Here is a 19,352-nt window from a genome sequence, read left to right as displayed (position 1 = left end):
TCTCTCAGAGAATTGTTGTAACATCCATTGGCTCATTAGGTTACCTTACCGCAGGACTTCAGTAATTTCACTGTTGGCCAGAGCAATGTGGCACCCAGAAAAGAAAGGCATGGTGTGCTTAGTAAATTTGAGTCCCCTCTCTGTTCCACTGTGCAGAAAGAAAACAAGAAATTGACTGATGGATGGTCTGAACCTGTGAAATGCAAAGTGAAAAAACATGGAAGGGGAATTTAGGGGCAGGGATTCATTTTGTCATTTGTCTTTTCAGGATAGTGTAATACAGTAGTCATTTTACTAAAGAGCTGTATTATAAATAATTGAAATAATAATTAATTTTCCTGCCTGTATTTCAACAGCCCATCCTTTCCAAATTAACAACATCTTTTGTTTTGTTTTTGCAATCTGGCTGCAACTCATCTAGTCTGAGAACTGGCTTCAAGATGGTTTGGAATTTGGGAACACATAGGGCTATGTGAAATCAGAGTTATTTTTTTTAGTTTATTTCTATATTTCCACAGGCACTGTGTGGTTGTCTAACATTTTTGATCTTCTTGAGGACCTATTATTCTAGATATTATCAGGGTGTCTTTTAAGTCTATATGAGTAGGTACTGGTTTTAGATTGTAAATTCATCCTGTGATTCTTCATACTGATACTTCAAGTAGGGTCATATACATAATATAAATTATCTTTAAATCTGTGTTCAGGCTGCCCAAAACAAGCATTCAGAGTTTGAAAAGCTGGATACTAAGTAATTATACTTCAATACCTCTAGTTTCCACAGTAAAATGGGCCTCTGTACATTAAAATGGGCCTTCTGTACATTAACAGTGAGACATAGACCTGGGGTTGATTCAGTGTTTCTACTCCAGTTTCATTCTTGAAGCTGCTGTGATGGCGAATGGGAAGGTTTGGAACAAACTCAGCTGGAGGCATTTAAACCTGCACGGAAAATTTCAACCCTCACACCTAAGTTTGACAAGACAACAAATCTGAATATTGCTGACTCTTAACTTGGACATAGACAAACAGACTTGAAGACAGTATAGCTCATATTTTCATGTAATCTGCATTGGCTCTCTAGATGCAGTGTTCACCTGCTTCTGTCTGTCTCTGACTTTTCTGTACAGGTGAACCCTACAGGCAATTGCTCCTCTGCACTGTCCCTGCTGTCAGAAACCAAGTTGGAATATCATATAGTTATTCCACAGTCAGTCTCTGTCATTGTCAAAGTCAATTCAAGCTGCTGTAGTAACTCCTAAGGGTAATCAATAAATCATGTCATCACCTTCACCCCTCGCATGGTGGGGCGGAAGGGAAAGAGCACTTCATCATCAAGGAAAAAGCATTCCTACTGCCATAAATAAAAGCACAAATGCGGCAATCAATCATCTAATCTGGAGCCTTAAATTTTAAACATCTTAACAGGATGTAAAGTCATGATTCAGACAGGGATGATAATGCATACCAATATCCTAACTCCTTGGCAGATAAAAGGACTGCATAGGCCCTCAACTTACTGTGCTGCAGAATGTGGCTTCACTGCATGACACCAGCATATGAATGTGAGTTGAAGATTAAAGCTAAGTAGTTGTTGATAGTAAAGAGACTGTAGCATAAAAAGTTTTTGATGATAGTAAACCAAAGGGGATTTTTTATTTCTAGCAGTTATATCACTGGGGAGAGGGTGTCTGTCTGACTTCTGAATATTTAATAAACATTACACAAGCACTTGGCATGTAGCTGAAGTGTTACTGCAGTGCTGAATATGAACATGGCAAATACAGGTTTAAAAGATCAGGATAATGAGGGTTAATAGTGAGGATAATGAAGGATAATAACTAGCTCAACAGAAAAGGGTGATGATAGGACCGTGTTTCTCTGGGAATAAATAATAGTACATTTTCAAGTTCATCAGTCTGGTTTTATCTGTAGCCAGAATATGTGGTAACAGCAGTACAGTCTCAGAATGTTTAATGATGTGAAACAAAACTACTCTCAGTTAAGGGTCACCGCTTTCAACTTGACAACTTTCTAAGCTATGCCCTTCTCTCTTTGTGACTATTAATCTCTTTGACTAATATTCATTCGGTTTCCTTTTTGTAGGTGTTAACTTACCAAGGAGAACAGCCAGTCACCTGCTTGAGGAGAAAACAGCTTGTGTATCTGCTGCTGTGTCTGATGAGTCTGTAGCTGGAGATAGTGGTGTATATGAAGCTTCTATGAAACAGTAGGTTTGAGAAATCATGCAAGTCTTTCCACCAGGAAGTTAAATATATCTGCGAGCAGTTACATAGTACCAGCAAAAGTCATTAATTGGTCTTGCCTTTTTAGAAATATTTTGTACTTTCAGACAGAAAAGAGGGCGTATTTGCCAAACAATGAAGTTTGATGTGGTGATTTGGGTTATTTTTTGGGCTGTTTTGGTTGAGTAGCATTAATATGCTTCCTTATAATATTGGGGGTTTCTTTCTTGCTAGAAGTGTTCTCAAGAGAAAATATGGATTTAAACTAGGCAGATTCTGTCATGTGACTGTATTGACATTACTCAGAATTACTGTTTTTAATTCTTGTTTTGTTTAGATAAAATCTTAAGATTGCATGGCATTTTGTTTGGATGTTTCTTTTTTAAAAAGAGGCTATAGAAAAGATAAGAAATCCTCATCTGTAATGTTGGTATTAAAATAATCCAGATTGGGGTTTAATGTTTACCATGGTGAACAGGATATAAGAAACATATTTGCTGTTGGCAACTTCTACAGGATTCTTTATACTAGTTTATATAGTATTATCTGTTTTCTGACAGTGAGAACAATGAACTTCAGACTGTATAACAGAAAGTTTTCTAACTATGAGAGAAACAAAAATCTTTATTTTTCACCTCAGTTATAGCAAGTTGTTGACATTAAGAATTTTATGTCCTTTAGAATATTCAGGGAGACATGTCTTAGCAGGATGGTTGCAAAGACATCGATGTGTCTTCTCTTGCCAGGTTAAATGCTTTTCTATTAGGACAGTTAAAGATGCATTATGATATCATAAATGACTTTTACTGGTATCTTATAAAATTACTTGTCAAGTCTTTCACTAATTAAAATGTAATAAAAAATAGAAAAGAGAAAACAAAAATGCTCAAATACAAAAGGGCTTTTTTCTGAAGTATTAGAAAGCCCATTCAGTCTCACCTTAGGTCACAGACCCATATTTCACCCTGAATTCTAGTATTGGTTTGCTCCGTGTCTTCAGTTAGACCTAATGCAGCTTCTTGGCTGAGACTGTGTATTTTGGTTCAATAACCACTATTGTAATTCCATTTTGTTTCAATTCTGAGCTGTTGTGATCAAAATTTACTGTCTGCTCCAGTTACAAGTCCAGTGTAAGAAATGAGCAGAGATTGGACTACAAGCTTTGGGTGTTTTGTGGAGCAAGTCATTAGCTGTCCTCTCCAATGACTGTGAGGGGTGGGATAGGTGAAAAACACAACAAATTACTGTTGCTACTCAGAAAAAAGGGAAAGAGGACAATTGCATCCCCTAAACCTGTGTACAAAAGGACACTATTGACATTTGTGCAAGCTAAAATTTACATACTGGCTATTCCATGATAGCTCCAGGTGTGGATACTCTTAATTATTACTGATTAGGAAGCAGTGAAGAGGCAATGAGTGCCAATGTGTGAGCTGCTTATGTTTAGTAGAAGTGTCTTTATGAGTACTGTGTTGGAATGACTTACAATTTGTCAGTGTGCTCCTGACGTTACAGTGCAGTGATTTCTGCTGTATAGACCAGTCCTTTGTGCTGAGTAATTTAAGGCAGGGAAGGAAATATGTTCATTTTATGAAATCAACCATCAGCAAGGAAATGTGTGGTAAAAAGAAAACCTCTAAATGCAGAGTCTTAAAATAATGCTGTCACGTCTTGTGAGATGTTGTCTCTGTCATTCTCCACATTTCCTATCTTGATATTTTCTATCTTGATCTTGTTTATTGATCCCAGCAGTCTAGTTCTAAAAATCAATGAAACACATTAATACCATGTTTTCACTCAAACCTCCCAGAAAATGACTGGAATTACTTTACCACATGAATTCTCTGTAATTGCTTTCAACACTAGATTTGTTCTTCAGCAGCAAGGCTTGTGTCCCTTTGGTTCTTTGAATGCTTCTGAACACAGGCTGAGAGGAAAGATGCTTGTTATTTGCACAGAAACCTTTGTATTTTACAGAGCTCTGAAGCTCAGTGTTCTCCAAAGCAGTATTTAATATCTAGTTTACTTGTGGCCTGTGATTTATTACAAATTTTAATTTCATATTCTGTATTCAGTGAGATAAAGAAGTACTAAGTATGTGTAAGAAAAAACAATTTTCTCTTGACTTTTGGTCTGACCTGCTTCAGTAATCAGCCTAAGGCCTTTCTGAATCATTACTGCAGTTGTTGAATGGTTCCAGCAGCAACTGTCCCCAAAACAGGCACTGCTGTTGTGTAGGCTCTGCAATTCTCATTTGGAGTGCCTGCTGTCATGGAATCAGCCTGTTTAGGAGAATGTGTGTATGTTGTTTTGGGTATGCATGCCTTAATTACTGCTGAAAGCTAACAATAATTTTCTGCAATTTGACTATTTGCCTGGTTTTCCTAGAACAAATGAAACTGAGGACACTATATATAGTGAAGATGATGCAACAATTCTAGAGGCTGCTCAGGTACAAATAGGACTCAGGTAAGTGACCAGCAAAGGGAATATTTCTGTTCATACGTAAACGCGAATAGTAAACTTCCCTCATGTTGTCCTTTCTTTAACAGATATGACCACGACAACTCAAGTTTTGTGATAATCATAATACGACTGAGAAATCTTCCAGCGTTTTCTGTCCCCCTTGGCTCTAAGGTGTAAGTCAAACAATCTCTGAGCAGTAGTGTTGAAATATGACAGTATAGTAAGAAATTGTAAAAATTCTCCAAAAGAATCAGTTAATAATTTACTGCTTACCAGCACTGAAATATATATAAAACTTTTCAAGCTGTAGAAGTATTTAGCTTTTACATATTGTAGCAATGCTGCAAGCAAAAGAAGTTATCGGGAAATTTGTGCTTTCCACTAAAGTGGAATAAAAAGGATCTTTAAATGGTGTTCTATCTAGCGCTTCTAAACATTCTGTAGCTTTGTGGGTGCAAAACAGCTATTCTGTAGTTACTGAAAACATTCTTTTGATACTTTGCCATCCTTTCAGCTCAGAATGTTGTCTTTTTACATTTAAGTGACATTTTGATGTAAAGTGATGTTTAAAGTAGTATGTGTCTTCTAAGTGAGCTTTTAAAGGTAAGGGGTAGTTTAGTAAATGGCGAGTGGACGTGCACTGTCACATTGAGATACATCATCCCGAACAACTGGAGCTTGGATGGCTGTTAAGAATCAGTTCTTGTGTCAAATTGGACCAACATGAAAAGTCTACAAGTAAATTACAGTGGAAATCCTACGTAGAAAATGAACAAAAGTGCCTGAATATGTTACCACTGAGATTCTAATCCAAAATTCTCATCTGTATAATAAGTGCAGCTTTCCTTGCAGACACTTGTACTTGAGTGAATTTTTTTGACAGATTTTAAGACTTCCTTAAACTGTTGAAAAGCTTAATAGGTTTGGAATAGAACATAATCAATCCTTGGAAAGTTTGCTTTTCTTTCTGGTTCCTTTCCCTTTGTCCCCCATTGCCTTGAATTTGATTGGCAGATAAATAGGAAGCCACTGACTATGGAAAGGTTGTATTAATGATACCAGCCTGGGTGCTTGCTGGATTTTTCTGTTTGTTTTTGTTAATAACAAATGCTTGTCTACTATCATCCTTTCTTCTGTGACCTGCATTTTTCCTCTGCTGATCTTCCAGGTTCACTAACATTTAGCACAAGAATATAGAAAAACTATAGAAGAATAAATTGGCACAGCTGAGAGGAAAAGTAGATAATGTAAACTGTCAAAAAGATGTTCGGTAAGGTAAAGTTAGGTCAGAGCTGGCATCTTTTTAGGAATTAAACTGTGAAGTTGTAATTAGTAGTCAAGAAGTCTAGACCTGCTACTGGTAAAAGAGATTTAATGAAATTAAAGCTACACAAACAAGGAGGAAGAAAGGATAGGGTAAAGGCAGGACTTGGCAAATAGAAATTTTTTTCTGTTACTTACCACTGTGTGCAAGTATATGTAACCTGTACAGATACATACAGTAATAAAAATTGGTCTGGAAAATGATGCTATGTTATAGCTGCATTTCCTAGAACATCAAATTGGATAGATTAGTACTTTATTGAACCTTTACACGTGGAGGAGTAGACTTTACATGAGGTGTTACTGATATCTGTTTCCACACTGGCTGTAAAAGCTGTTCACTTTTAGGGTAGGTAGAGCGTAGCTAAAGAGTTACTGTGTCAGGAACACTTCTTCATCAGTTGAAGAGTCGTAGGTTTGTCACAGCAAAATCTGAGGCATTGGTTGACTCTTTCACTTTTTAAATTAAAAGAAAAGTAATCACTCCTGTAAAACAAACTTTTTAATTACTTAGTCTGTTAAAATAACTGTTTTCAGTAGACCATGCAAATTGCTTATCTACATTTATATGAGTACAGCAGCAGCATTACTGGAATCACATTATGCTACAACTTCACTTCAGGATTGGCTTGTCATAATGCTGGGTACCTTCTATCCAGGCTATACATGCAAACCTAAAAATTTAGATCTTGCTGTTTATCCTAAGAAGTTTGGCATAATTGGGGAATAAACAACTATGCTCAAACTCAAGTTAAAAATCAATTTTCTCACAGACCTGATTTCTTTTGGTTTAATTAATGTAACACCAAGTTTTTAGTAATATTAACAACACTATGCATGAAGTGAAAAAGTGTAGTGGTAGTGCTGTAAATTTTGGGAGAAAAAGTTTTTGCCAGAATTGTTTTCCTTGTCCCACTTTTTCTTCTTGTTTTAGTTGGCTTCGTGGCATTCTATTCTACAGTGAATGTCAATTACATATAAAGCCAGTACCAGAAACAGACTATTGCATGGGCACAGAAAAGATATAAAACAATTACTATGCTCATTCATGTGTATGAGAAACTGTGCAATAGGTAAATAACACATACAGATTGCATTATAAATGTCTTTACTCTGTTAAGCTGCTGCTAAAGTGGGACTTGCAAGTTAGCTAATACAACTTTTATCCACATAAAATCTATCCATATTTGTTACATAAAAAGAATGTATCCATGTAACAATTTCAAGTTACTCTCTCTGCTTAAATTAAGGTTTGAAAGATGCATTCTTCTAAGTTGCACTTAATATATTATAAATTGATTATGAGCAGTAATGACCCCTAGCTATTGTCTTCCTCAATTTCCTTTTTTTTTTTCCTTTGGAGGCTTTGTTTTGTATGTTTCTTTAGATTAAAAGGTGTCACTTTTCAGTGCTGCTTGAATTGTTCTAAGACTTTAATTTTTATATCCACCCCAGTACTATACTAGAGGATAAATTTGGATAGAGACAGAAATTAGCTACCTCTCTCGCTACTGCCTTACCAGGCACAGAAATTCCTTTTTGGGAAATGTTTCTGCAAGGGGCAAGAGGAGTTTCTCACTCATCTTTTTCACCTCTTTTCCATTCCACCTCTGATTTGTTGCTGTTCCATTTTCTTGCAATGAAGTCCTTTAGTTGATGGGGCCAAGTTCTATTATGTGTCACCAGCAAGTGCCAGTCAAATTCAGTGTAAGATTTGGTTTTGTTTCTGGCAGGTATGTCAGAGTAGCAGTACTTCCATCCTCGACTGACATCAGCTGTCTGTTCCGCACCAAAGTTCATCCTGCCATGGAAACAGTTCTATTCAACGAGGTATTCAGGGTAGCCATTTCCCAAGTAACACTCCTGCAGAAGACACTGAGAGTAGATGTTTGTGCTGTTGGTAGAAGTCATCGGGAAGAATGCCTGGTATGCAGTTTTATTTCTGGCTTCTTTTGGCATGCATTTGTTTATAGTGTTCCCTCTTATTTTGATGGTCAAGGCTGCTAAAATTCCACAGTACTTAGAGACAAACTCTGAAGCATAACTTAGCTGTTGCTATAGTACTTAAAATACTGCCTTTCCCTGAAATTCCTGATACAGAATCTAATCCTGGATGGAAATTCTAGCAGATGTTTCAATAATTCTAATGCTGCATTACCTTAACCCTTTTAATTACAGATTGATAGTCTGTCTTTGCCATTTTATGTGTAAAACCTCCATAAACTTCAATGCAACATTACCTTAATGCTAGATTTTAAAGCAAAAGAAGGGGAAGGGAAGAGGGGGGGTGAAGCAAACCCTCATTATCACAAACTTATCACAAAGAACAAACCAAATTACGTTTTTGCATGTTAGTTTAAATTATATGATGAACACCTTTTTGGTTTTTATGATCTGTAGAAATAATAAAAAGGTATGACATTCATAGATCAGCCCATTGGGAACTGTCATGTTTTAAATTTTGTTGTTAATTGTGGTCATCACCTAATCAGTGATGCTCCATTTACTTTCAAATTGCTTTTGCATGGTCTGGTACAACTCAGTTTAGTTTTTCACCATGAGAGTGATTTTAGTAGCACAGTGAGAGTTACAACATACTGAAGAGATGCAGGAACCTGCTGGGGTTCATCAGCTCCGACTGCTGGGAACAGCCTCTCACTTCCAGAAATATAGAAGTTAATTCCTGGGGATATATTGGCCTTTTTCATTATGTAAGAGGTTTCCCCTCAGGAAAGGGCAGTAGAACAAAAGTGCAACAGAATGCAGGATACAAAGATGAAGAAAAAACACAACAACAACAAAACACAGAAGGCAAGGGTTAATCGATCGAGTGAAAGAGTTGGGAGTACCATCCTCAGCAGAAAGCCCTGGGCAACATGACCAGAATCTTGGCAAGAGCTGTGTATGCAACCCAGTAGCTGTGGAGATAATTTGCCAAAGAATAGAGGATTTTAATCTCCAAGGCACAGCCCAAACATGAGTACTTCAGAAGTTTTCCCAGAGTACCAACTCAGTGGATGTCAGTGCTCGTCCACATCAAAGCGTTTCTTAATCTTTTACTGTCTTTTAATCTCCTTCTTCACTGGTTAGAGCAAACAAGGTCATCCATTATTTACCACATGGATGATTTTTGTGGTGGGACAACTAAAAATTGTTTCCCCATGAGTTGGTGCTACAGGCTTCATTGGCACAGGTTTTCATTATTGAATGCAGCAGAAAGCAGGTGCATGCATTACAGTGATAGAGAGGAGTATGTGTGCATGTGGGGAGAAATTCTGCAGACTGAAATAAAAGATGGCAGAATGGACAATATGAAGGACTTTTCCATGAACTTCTATTTGTTTATTTTAACTGGAAGTGGAGGGAAATGGAAAACTGTACAGTTAAAAAGGGAATGAAGCTTCATGTCAAATTTGTGCTATTTTACATGGTAAGTACTGTAGAATTTATTTGCAGCTGTTTGGTAGAAAACAGAACAAAGTAAAACAGTTTTCTTCCCCTTTCTTATTTTGTGCAGGCAGGGACTCAGATCAGCTTGGCAGATTTATCATTTTCTGATGAGACCTGTACTCTGTGGTACAACCTGTTGCCTTGCAAGCAAACTCCTGGCAAAAAACCCAAGGAACAAAATGATGAATCCATGTTTCTGTTAAGCAAGCAGTCACTGCACTCACTGGACTTGGTGAGTAATGGGTTGGCTATTACTGCAGCAGCAAGAAAAAATCCAGAGACTCCTATTGTGCCATTGCATTGTGATTATTTGAATGTGTGAATTCAAATACATCCTCCCTTGAAGGTCCAAGGCCCTGTTTTGCGGGCAGTTTTGTCTAGAGTGACTTTGTGTGTGAGTGGTTCCTATGTGGGGTGTCAGACACCTTAGCGAGGGGGGATAGGGCAGATGCTTTTTAATGGGATACAAAATTGCACTCCAATTTGCAACACTTCAGCTGTGTTTCTTTTTATAAAGAGTGTTATTGAAGAGCATCCTAAAGTTTCCCTTTATTTTCATATGCCCACATAAAAATGTCTGTTTATTAACTATTTGAATCTGCATATTTAAAACCATTGCACTTAAAATGCAAAACACATACTAATTCTTCTGGTTAAAGAAGCTTTTCTGCTTTAATACCTTCTTAAGAGAATTGCATTAAAAATGTAACTTTGAAGAGCACCCCTATTTCACCTCAGGATATTACGAGAGGGAAGAAGAGAAAATACATTGAAGGATGAAAGGAGCATATTTGATTGCATTATTGTTTTAAAAACAGTCTATTTTTTGTTGATATTTACTCTGTATAAAAACAATAATTTAATGTGCTATACACTGACAATTCAAACACTTCACTTGTGAACTGAGTCATTGTTTCTGCTGACATCAGGGTAATGCAGCTCTTGAAAGAGTTGTTGGTTTTTTACCTGTTATGTATCACTCAAGTCTTGGGTTTATCTTTTCTCCTTGTGAGCAGGATGCTGTGTCAGCTCTGCTGGAGAGGACATCTGCTGAGTTGGAAGCAGTAGAACAAGAGCTGGCTGAAGATGAAGAGGAGGAACACGAGCAAAGGGGCTCTGAGGAAGACTGGTAAAGCCACTTTTCCTCCCTCATTGTTCATGCCTGAACAATTAGTTTCATTCTTCCTATTCTTAGACAAACAAAAGGGCTGTACTTTTGGAGATTATAGACTTGTAGAATGGTTTGGGTTGGAAGGGACCCTTTAAGATCATCCAGTCTAACCCTCTTGCCACTGGCAGGGACACCTTCCACTTCACCAGGTTGCTCAATGCTGCATCCAGCCTGGCCCTGAACATTCCCAAGGACAGGACATCCACAGCTTCTCTGGACAACCTGTTCTAATGCCTCACCACCACTGGAATTGGAGTCAAACCTCATTCTCTTGTGTGGTCAACTAATTCATGTTCATTTAGGTTTACAGTGTCTTTGCTGCTCTATTAACTTGTACCGCCAATGCTCCTCCATTCCATGTACATCTTCCTATGAAACCACTTGAACAGTCTAAGCCACTGGAGGTGTAGCAAAATGTCTCATGTTATAGTTGCATTAAGTGTAATAGGCAACTAATAGAATTTGAAAAGAGAGCTGCTGTCTGACAGAGTCAGTGTGGGTGTGCTTTTATTGGTCTCGGTTTTGGAGAAACTGTGAGCTTTCCCAAGAAACAGATTTCTTGCTAAATTGCTATTTGAGTTCTCTTACTGTGCAATTTCTTAGCTGCTGTGTAGAAGTAAATACATGCTTTATTATGGGGGAAGGGGAGACACACTTGTTTGTTTTATGAATTTATTATAATGAAATTCCCTCAATGTTATCAACATTACAGCCATTGAATGTAGTTCAGTGTTGTCATAATGATCGCGAGGATGATCTGTAGTAGCACTTCCTGAGTTTTGCTGGAGGCTGCAATGAAATGTGCCTTCACGTGAAGTTAGTGGAAGCATTTGGATGACAGTTGTTTTTCCTGTCAGGAAAATGCAAGCTTTATGTGTGCAGGTCTAGGCTTTCTGAGGAACGGCCTGCCCAGAGAGGTGGTGGATTCACCATCCCTGGAGGTTTTTAAAAAGAGATTAGACATGGCCCTTAGTGCCATGATATAGTAATTAGAGTTGGATCAGAGGTTGGACTTGATGATCTTGGAGGTCTTTTCCAACCCAATCTATTCTATGATTCTATGATTCTATATCCTTCTCTGGTGAACTTTTTCAGATTGAGAATAAGCCTGGGCTACTTCTGTTCACACAGGCTAGAGATGCTCACAGAAGCCTCTGATGAAATTGTGGATGAAGAGGAAGATGGCATTAAGCTGGCAGTAGAAGGCAGCTGTAATGATGACATGGGGTTACTCATCGATGCACCAGAAACAGATGAAGACAAGGACAGAGAGAACACTGATGAGGCCCATAAAGGCCAGCAAGCTGCTGTAATACTAACACTGGTGAATATCTTAAAATTTACATTCCTCCATTATCTTGCTGTGTCTGAAGGTCTATTTCTGAGCAGCTAATATTGAAGTCTGCTGTATCTGAGCATTTACAATTTGATTTGGCCTTTGCTGGAGCAGTTGTCAGCATGTACTTGTAATGAAATCGGTGTGGTCACTTCTGAACTACAAAGAGGACATTTAACAGACATGCTAGGCAGAACTTCTAAGTCTAAAACAATTTACCAAAACTCTATCTTCACTTCTTTGTTACATAGGGAGAATATTCAAAATACAAGTGCAGTTCAGTAGCTTCGGCTTGTACACATTTAAAATATTTCTGCACATCTGTTTCATTGTTTCCTTTTTTTTTTCCTGATTCATCTGATAAACAGCAGGAAACACAGAGCAGGGGTCAAGATCTTTAAACCAATGCAGGGGTTTCTTTATTTCTTCCTTCTATTTTAGGGTGTGAAATACAAAAACCAGCAGAGAAAAGGACGGAAAATTAATGAACAGAAAATTCAAAAATGTGCATTAAACTGTGTACTATGGAACTACCCACAGACTGCACAAAACAAATTCTAATTCCATGTTCTCGGTAATTGTTGTCTTTAAATTATATTCCACTTTCCTGGAAGCACTTTTAACAAATTTAGTATCCCTGATGTGGTAGCACACACTCAGAAATAAAATTTTTAGAACCTTTCGGCACCTTAATAAAAACGCTGTTGCAAGTGTCAAACCCACAGGCTCTGTAAAATAGCAGAGGTAAAAAGGCAAAGAGTGACATCTTGTTCCTTCAACGTGGTGACAATACAAAAGTTCAACACCTCAGTGGGATTGCTGGAAATTGTAATTAACTTGCAATTAATGTGGCAAGATGCCAAATGAGCTAAGGCCGGGGTATTAAAGGACTGACAGTCTGCTGGGTAGCAAGCAAATATAGATCAAAGCCCTAACTTGGCAAGGGGAGACATCAAGGACAACGTGTGAAGGTTAGGCACGCACTCAAGCACTTTGCTGAGCCCAGGCTGGGTGGACCTGAACAGTGAGTGAAAGACATAGCAGACACCACTGCACAGTGTAGATCTTTGTGTGCCAGATCCTCTTGGGGTTGCATTTGTGCTATTTAGGTCACTGTATCTATCATGTGCACTTTGAAAACCATGAACCTCATTAAATTACCCAAGTTGAAGAAAAAGCCCCGGTGCACGTCAGTGACATTGGACGTTCCAGCTGCTGCAGAACTTGGTCTAGCCTGGCAGTCAAGATAATGGCAGCATGTAAGCAAGCACAGGCCACGCCACCTACAGGGATGGGAGCACCTGAGGCTCCCTGTGGCACATGTGGGGCAACTGCTGTAGGCAGCAGGCCGTGCTGAAAGACAGCAGCCAGCAGGGTCTTTTCCCTGGGTTCACAAGGCTGGTGACGCTCTGCAGATTGCCATAAAGCAGCCCCGCTGCTGAGGTTTGGGAATGTGTGGCAGTATGTCTGGAAGAACCGTGGCAATATAACTTGCTGCCCCCTTTCAGCGTGCACAGTCACCGTCTCTAACATGGCAGAACCTTGGTCTTCTGCAAAATACAAAACAAAATAAACATAAATGCACAATAATAATGTCTGCAAACAGCAAAGTACAACATTTGTTGCACTGTGGTTGCATCAGACCATCTGTCAGGCAGCAGAGGGCTTTTTGCAAAACCTTTGGTTTTATTGGTTACAAAGAATACCTTCAAAGTCTCTCCACTCACTGTTAAGCCTTTTGGGAATTTTGTGTTTCTTTACATAGTATAGCTTCTCTGTAAATGCAAGATCTTTTTGCTGCTGGCCTTTTTCCATTTACTGTGAGGTAACAAGAATGCTTGTAAAATCCAAAGGCACAAAAACTACGTAGTGACATGTATCTGGATATAGTAGGTCTTTTAAACTAAATTTCTTTTCACAGGTTGATAAAGAGACCAACACTGAGGAATCGGTTAACGAGAACACACCAGTTCGACCCAAGGACAGAGCCAGCTGGAGCTCAAGACAGCGTCCCTTTGTCAGGAACAGCATGATAGTGCGCTCACAAACCTTCTCTCCAGGAGAGCGGAACCAATACATCTGTAGGGTAAGAGGAAAAACACTTGGAATGAAGAGCTATTAACCAAAGAGTCATTTAACTTCTTGGGAATGAAGCATTAATGACAGTGAGTCATGTACCAATTTTCCCTGCAAGAAGCAGACCCTGTGCTTTCTCTAGAGTCTTTCTTTCCCTAACCGACCCAATGCATAGTAGAATTGACTTTCAGCAGAGTTGCACACTCTTGCAAAACATCTCTACTAGGAAAAAAAATACATCCTATTAGAGAGAAGTAACACAGATGCCTGTGCTGGCTCTCTTCAAAAAGTGTGTTTCCCTGCACATCAGCAACTACAACACTCATAGCAAAATAATTTCTTAAAAAATGGAATAGAATTCACTGTAAAATGCCATTGCATTACCATATTTTAGTAATGCAGCCATTTAAGGGTAACAGTCTGGAAAGAGCTCAGTCATCAATTTTAAATCTCGCTTTGTATCTCAACTGGTTTTAAATCTATGCAGCCCAAATCCTGCTGTAATTGCATCTTTGAAAGATGTGCAAGTGCTGCCTCAGGGCTGGGTTTTAAACATGGCTTTGGCAGCTAAGTTCCCAGTCTCTCTAGATCTATGGTAGTGTGGAAAAAAGAGATTTAAATTGTCAGCCTTGTTGCTGTTAAACTAAGTGTAAAACTCATGTGTTTAAAGATTTAAGCATGGATTACCAGTTCTATAGATTTTAATTACAGATAGCCTAGAAAAGGCAGTTTATTTTGATCTTTAGTTTCTACAGGTTGCTCATACAAGTATGACAGGTTTGGGGCTTTTTTAATAATACTTATGCTTTAATTCTCCAGTTCAGTTAGAGGCAGTTATCTTAATCATTTGGGAACATTAAAGTTGATCACTTCTTTGTGATTCTTATTGGCCTAAAAAAAAATAGATCTATAGTCAATACCTACATACTTAAATAACCATTCCATATACCCTCCAGAATGAAACACAGCAGATTGTTTTCTAACAATCTTCACATAATTTGCATATTTGCATTATTGGCTGAATTCAAAACCTAGCCTTCATCTTAATTCCTGTACTGGAACTTAATTCCTAAATGGAAATTATTAGTATTGGCAAAAAATATAACCTTAGCTTACACCCTGTATAGGTCTTCCACAGGAAATAAAACTAGTTGCTCTGGTAGTTCAGTTAGTGTAAACACTTGCAGTTTTTGCATCTGGAAAAGTGTTGGGCTTTTGTATCTTTGAACATTGCTACATACCTGCTGCCAGAAACCAGAATTAAAAAAAAAAACTTACCTTAAATAAACAATTTTTTTCTCATTGTGTACAGTATTGCCTGGAAGCAAAGTGCCCTGGGAAAATAACACCTTTGCACAGATGAATCGTTTGCCGTTTCAGAAATACTTGTTGTCCACTGTTGGGGCTCCAGAGTGGGCACTGTAGCTGCATCCAGATTCACAGGGAGGGCTGAACAGTGTGGGTCTTTCCAGTCCCAGATCTCCAGTTTGCACCACAAGCATATCCAGCCTTGCTTTTTGGTGCTATACAAGAGGAAATCACCTGTTGCATACACTCTGGTGAGCTGCCAGCTGCTCTCGATTCAGAAGAGATGGTCTGGCTTCAAGAGAACACCTACTCTCATATGATGTTCAGAAAACACAGAGATCTTTGAGGCTTAAAGGGCAGAACCAAAATCTGTTGGGGTCTTTAAAAAATATCCCTTGAAAAGTGCTTAAAGAACATCAACGATGATAGCTGCCTCTCTGTATCCAGGGGTGAACTTCCAGTAGTGGCTTGTGGTGAAAAGACAGATTTGTCTCTTGAGAGGTGTGCTTGTATTGCAAGAGGTTGTGTTTCTCACCCCTAGCTCCCAGCCAGTCCTGTGTAAGCACGCTTTAGGACTCTGGCTTCACTTACTGAAATGTTAGCAGAATGATTCTTTTTGTCTGTCCTTTTCTGAAGAGGAGAAATACATTTCCTGCAGAAAGATGATTCTGTTTTCCCTGGAGGTTACCACCTGTTAGATACTGATGCATCTAATGATCACTCCTCACTGATGGATATGGAACTAATGCTAAAGTTAAGAAGAAGCTACTGCCGAGCTGTGGTGCATAATTTTGAGAAGCAGGAAGTGCTTCTGAGGGAAGCTGTAGGCACACCCCTACTTGTTACAAGTAATAATACAAAAATACTGCTTGTTGGACAGATGCATGTCTACAATAATTTACCTTTCCTATAGTAAATTTGTTAAAAGCCTGCCCCAGGTAAGTGAAATCCATAGTTTGTATCTGTCAGTACCTAATAACCATAGTTACCTTCCTTGCATTCCTAAATAGTCTTACTTAATCTTTACTTACTCTTCATTAAGTAAGATCAATGGTTGTCTTGGTGTAGGATTAGAATTTTGGAGTAAGTGCCGATTCTAGTTTCAGATTTTTTAATTTATACTAAGAATACAACTTACATGTATATCAACACTGAGGTTCTCTTGACTGGGTATATTGACACAGATGTATTTGTATATGAATGTCCTTTATTTCTCAGGTGTATTTGTATATGAATGTCCTTTATTTCTGTCTTTGTTGTGTATGTTTTCACAGTTGAATCGAAGTGACAGTGACAGCTCAACACTAGCCAAAAAGTCTCTCTTTGTAAGAAATGCCACAGAACGGCGGAGCCTAAGAGTTAAACGGGTATGTGCTTTGTTAACTGGACACGGTTTAGGACAAAGTACAGGGAGAGAAGGAATACCAAACGACTTAAGGATATGCCTTATTGAAGGTTTTTCAGCAAAAGCAATGCAAGCACCACGTGTAGTCCTGTAGTTTCTCATTGAAATCTCAACACAGTGGTCCCAGTCCTACATCTTCACCCTCCAACAAAGCCTGTGCTGTTTTAGTTGTAGCTGAAGCCAGCAGGCAGACACTGCTGCTCAGCATCATGGCGTTTGTTGTTGAGGGTTACTGCCAAAGGGATCTGGGTTAAAGAACCTGAGTATTACAAAGTCACACAGTGAGGCTTGTGCTGCACAGAAGTCAACTCTAGCAACATACATCTGAGGCAAATTTTGGTGGAAATTTCAGGGATTTAGATGTCCTTTTAAAGGGGTTTACTTTTCTCCAAGTGTTCAAGTAGCAAAAGGATTGAAGGACAAGAGAGTAAGATCCTATTTCACTTGCGTGAAATTAATTTTACATAAATTGAGAGAGTTATATTTTAATCTTAATTGTAACTAGAAAAAATAGTCCTGTGGAAGGCATGTTACCAGGTAGCGGGATTACATTTTGCATAAAAAAGAAATACTGAATAGTCTGGGATGGCTTCTCCCACCTGACTTACTCATATGAAAAGTCACTGTGAAAGGACAGTAAATAATGTGAAATACGCTGAAGAAATGCATGTTTACAGAGTTCATAACATTGTGTGTTTGGTTAGGCCTTGAAAATGCAAATGATTATAAAAACAAATAATGTCATTGAAATCTATGGGGAAATATGTGTAGTGTTGGGTCTCCTGGCAGTGTGTCATCCTGGGGATCAGAATGTTTTCTTGGTTTTAACCTATAAATTGTGCACCTGGTTGGAGAAACTTTCACATTTACTTTTAGCTAGTGACTGAAGGAAAATTCCAGGATATGTGAATTTTTGTACTTAAAAAAAAAAAAAGACTGCTAAAGAAAAACAACAAAAGAAATTGGAGCCTTTCTGACTGTATTATGTCAAACCCTACTCTAGCCTCTCTATATGTTAATATTTATTCTGTTTCCCAAATGATCCAGCCTGTTTGCCAGCCGATCACGCGAAGAGCTACGCAAGAGTGCCCCGTACGCACTTCCCTCGACTTGGAGCTGGACCTCCAGGCGTCACGCACAAGACAGAATCGTCTGAATGATGAGCTTCAGGCCTTGCGGGACCTTAAACAAAAACTTGAGGAAATGAAAGGCAGAGGAGAGGCAGAACTTCCCCTGTGTGTGCTGGAGGACGAACGTTTCCAGAAACTCTTGAAACAAGCTGAAAAACAGGTATGAGCAGATTCAGACGTGTGTGAATAAATAGGCATATATGCCCCTAACTTTGCTATAGATGTGCTAAGGAATTTGGTCAGTCGTGTTAAAAGATTTTTACAGAAGCTGACATTTGACTAATTACACCTCTGAATTACGTAATGTAAACTGTTTCTTTATTGGTCAATACTACAGCATTTAAACCTATAATTTTAGGTATAATTTTAGTATTTTTCTAGTGCCCTCTAAATACTTTAGTTATTCAGAGTAGCAGTTCTATTATTTGGAGTAATAGTTGTGGTTGCTGTAGTAAAATAGCATTTACTTAAAAGTTAATTTAAAATTCTTATGTTCCAACCGTACTTCTACAGACTTGTGTGTGCTCTCCATCCTTCAGCATTTGTTTGATTTGCAGTCTGCACAGGACTTGTATTCAAAAGATGCTTGTAACAGGTAGAGAGAGGCAACGACCATTACGTAGAGTGGTAGGGGCATGTGGAAAAGGAAGTACTTCCACTGTGGCTTATTTCTTTATTCAAGACATACTTGTTCTAGTTTTGGCAAAGGAAAGCCAAATTCTGTTCTCAATGGGATGGTCTCTAAAACAATGTAAGTATATATATGCACTGCCATAAGGTAGTAAGATGCACTCATGTGAATAGAAGAGAAGAAACAGTATAGGAGAATGAGACGCAATGGTAAGAAGTTGGGATGTGGCAAATTCCAACAAGATACATCAAAAAGATGTTGTGGGGTTTTTGTTATGTTTTTGGGAGGTTGTTTGTTTTTTTAAATCATTAGGGAGATCCTAGACCAGTATAGGGGCCTAGAGAGGTTGTTAGAGGAAGAAAAAACCCAACCAAGTAAAAAAAACTCCACCCAACCTGCACAGTTGGAGGTATTCAGGACCTAACTGGACAAGACCCTGAGCACCCAGCTCTAGCATCACCTACTCTGAGCTGGAGCTTGGAGTATATGCCCTCTGGAGCACCCTTCCCATCCATGTCAGTCGATTACACCAGTTTTCCACGAGGGCAGGTTGCGAATGACAGCCAGGAGGGACCTGTGCTCTTTAGCTATTTATGGTTGGTAGAAATTAGTGTTTTGGTGACACCAAGCTACCGAGAATTGTAAAAATGGGAACTTTTTAATAAGGTGCAGAGGTCCTCCTAGTATGTAAGTAATAGTTCGAGTTTTTTTGTTTGGTTGGGTTTTTTTTGAAAGCTAAATGTCAGTAAATAGCCTTGTGTGGCAGAGGGAAGGGTGATCCTAATGTTTACATGTACAAAGCTGAGCTCT

General features: G+C 38.6%; 1 protein-coding gene across 2 annotated transcripts in view; it reads left to right on the top strand.

Annotated features, from left to right (window-relative positions):
- WWC2 (WW and C2 domain containing 2) overlaps positions 1 to 19,352 on the top strand; it is a 98,051-nt gene that overhangs the window by 71,626 nt on the left and 7,073 nt on the right. For both annotated transcript variants that reach the window (XM_050338177.1, XM_050338178.1), the window contains 10 exons: positions 2,107 to 2,230; positions 4,635 to 4,715; positions 4,799 to 4,885; positions 7,769 to 7,961; positions 9,553 to 9,717; positions 10,502 to 10,614; positions 11,788 to 11,980; positions 13,914 to 14,078; positions 16,651 to 16,743; positions 17,829 to 18,071. In XM_050338177.1, the coding sequence (XP_050194134.1) occupies positions 2,107 to 2,230; positions 4,635 to 4,715; positions 4,799 to 4,885; positions 7,769 to 7,961; positions 9,553 to 9,717; positions 10,502 to 10,614; positions 11,788 to 11,980; positions 13,914 to 14,078; positions 16,651 to 16,743; positions 17,829 to 18,071 (1,457 nt within the window). The remainder of the gene's footprint in view (positions 1 to 2,106; positions 2,231 to 4,634; positions 4,716 to 4,798; positions 4,886 to 7,768; positions 7,962 to 9,552; positions 9,718 to 10,501; positions 10,615 to 11,787; positions 11,981 to 13,913; positions 14,079 to 16,650; positions 16,744 to 17,828; positions 18,072 to 19,352) is intronic.

The sequence above is a fragment of the Myiozetetes cayanensis genome, unplaced genomic scaffold, assembly GCF_022539395.1.
Source record: "Myiozetetes cayanensis isolate MyiCay16 unplaced genomic scaffold, myiCay2020 scf7, whole genome shotgun sequence".
Classification (NCBI taxonomy): Eukaryota; Metazoa; Chordata; class Aves; order Passeriformes; family Tyrannidae; genus Myiozetetes; species Myiozetetes cayanensis.
The sequence above is the reverse complement of the archived record's forward strand: the minus strand, read 5'-3'. Positions and strand labels throughout refer to the sequence as shown.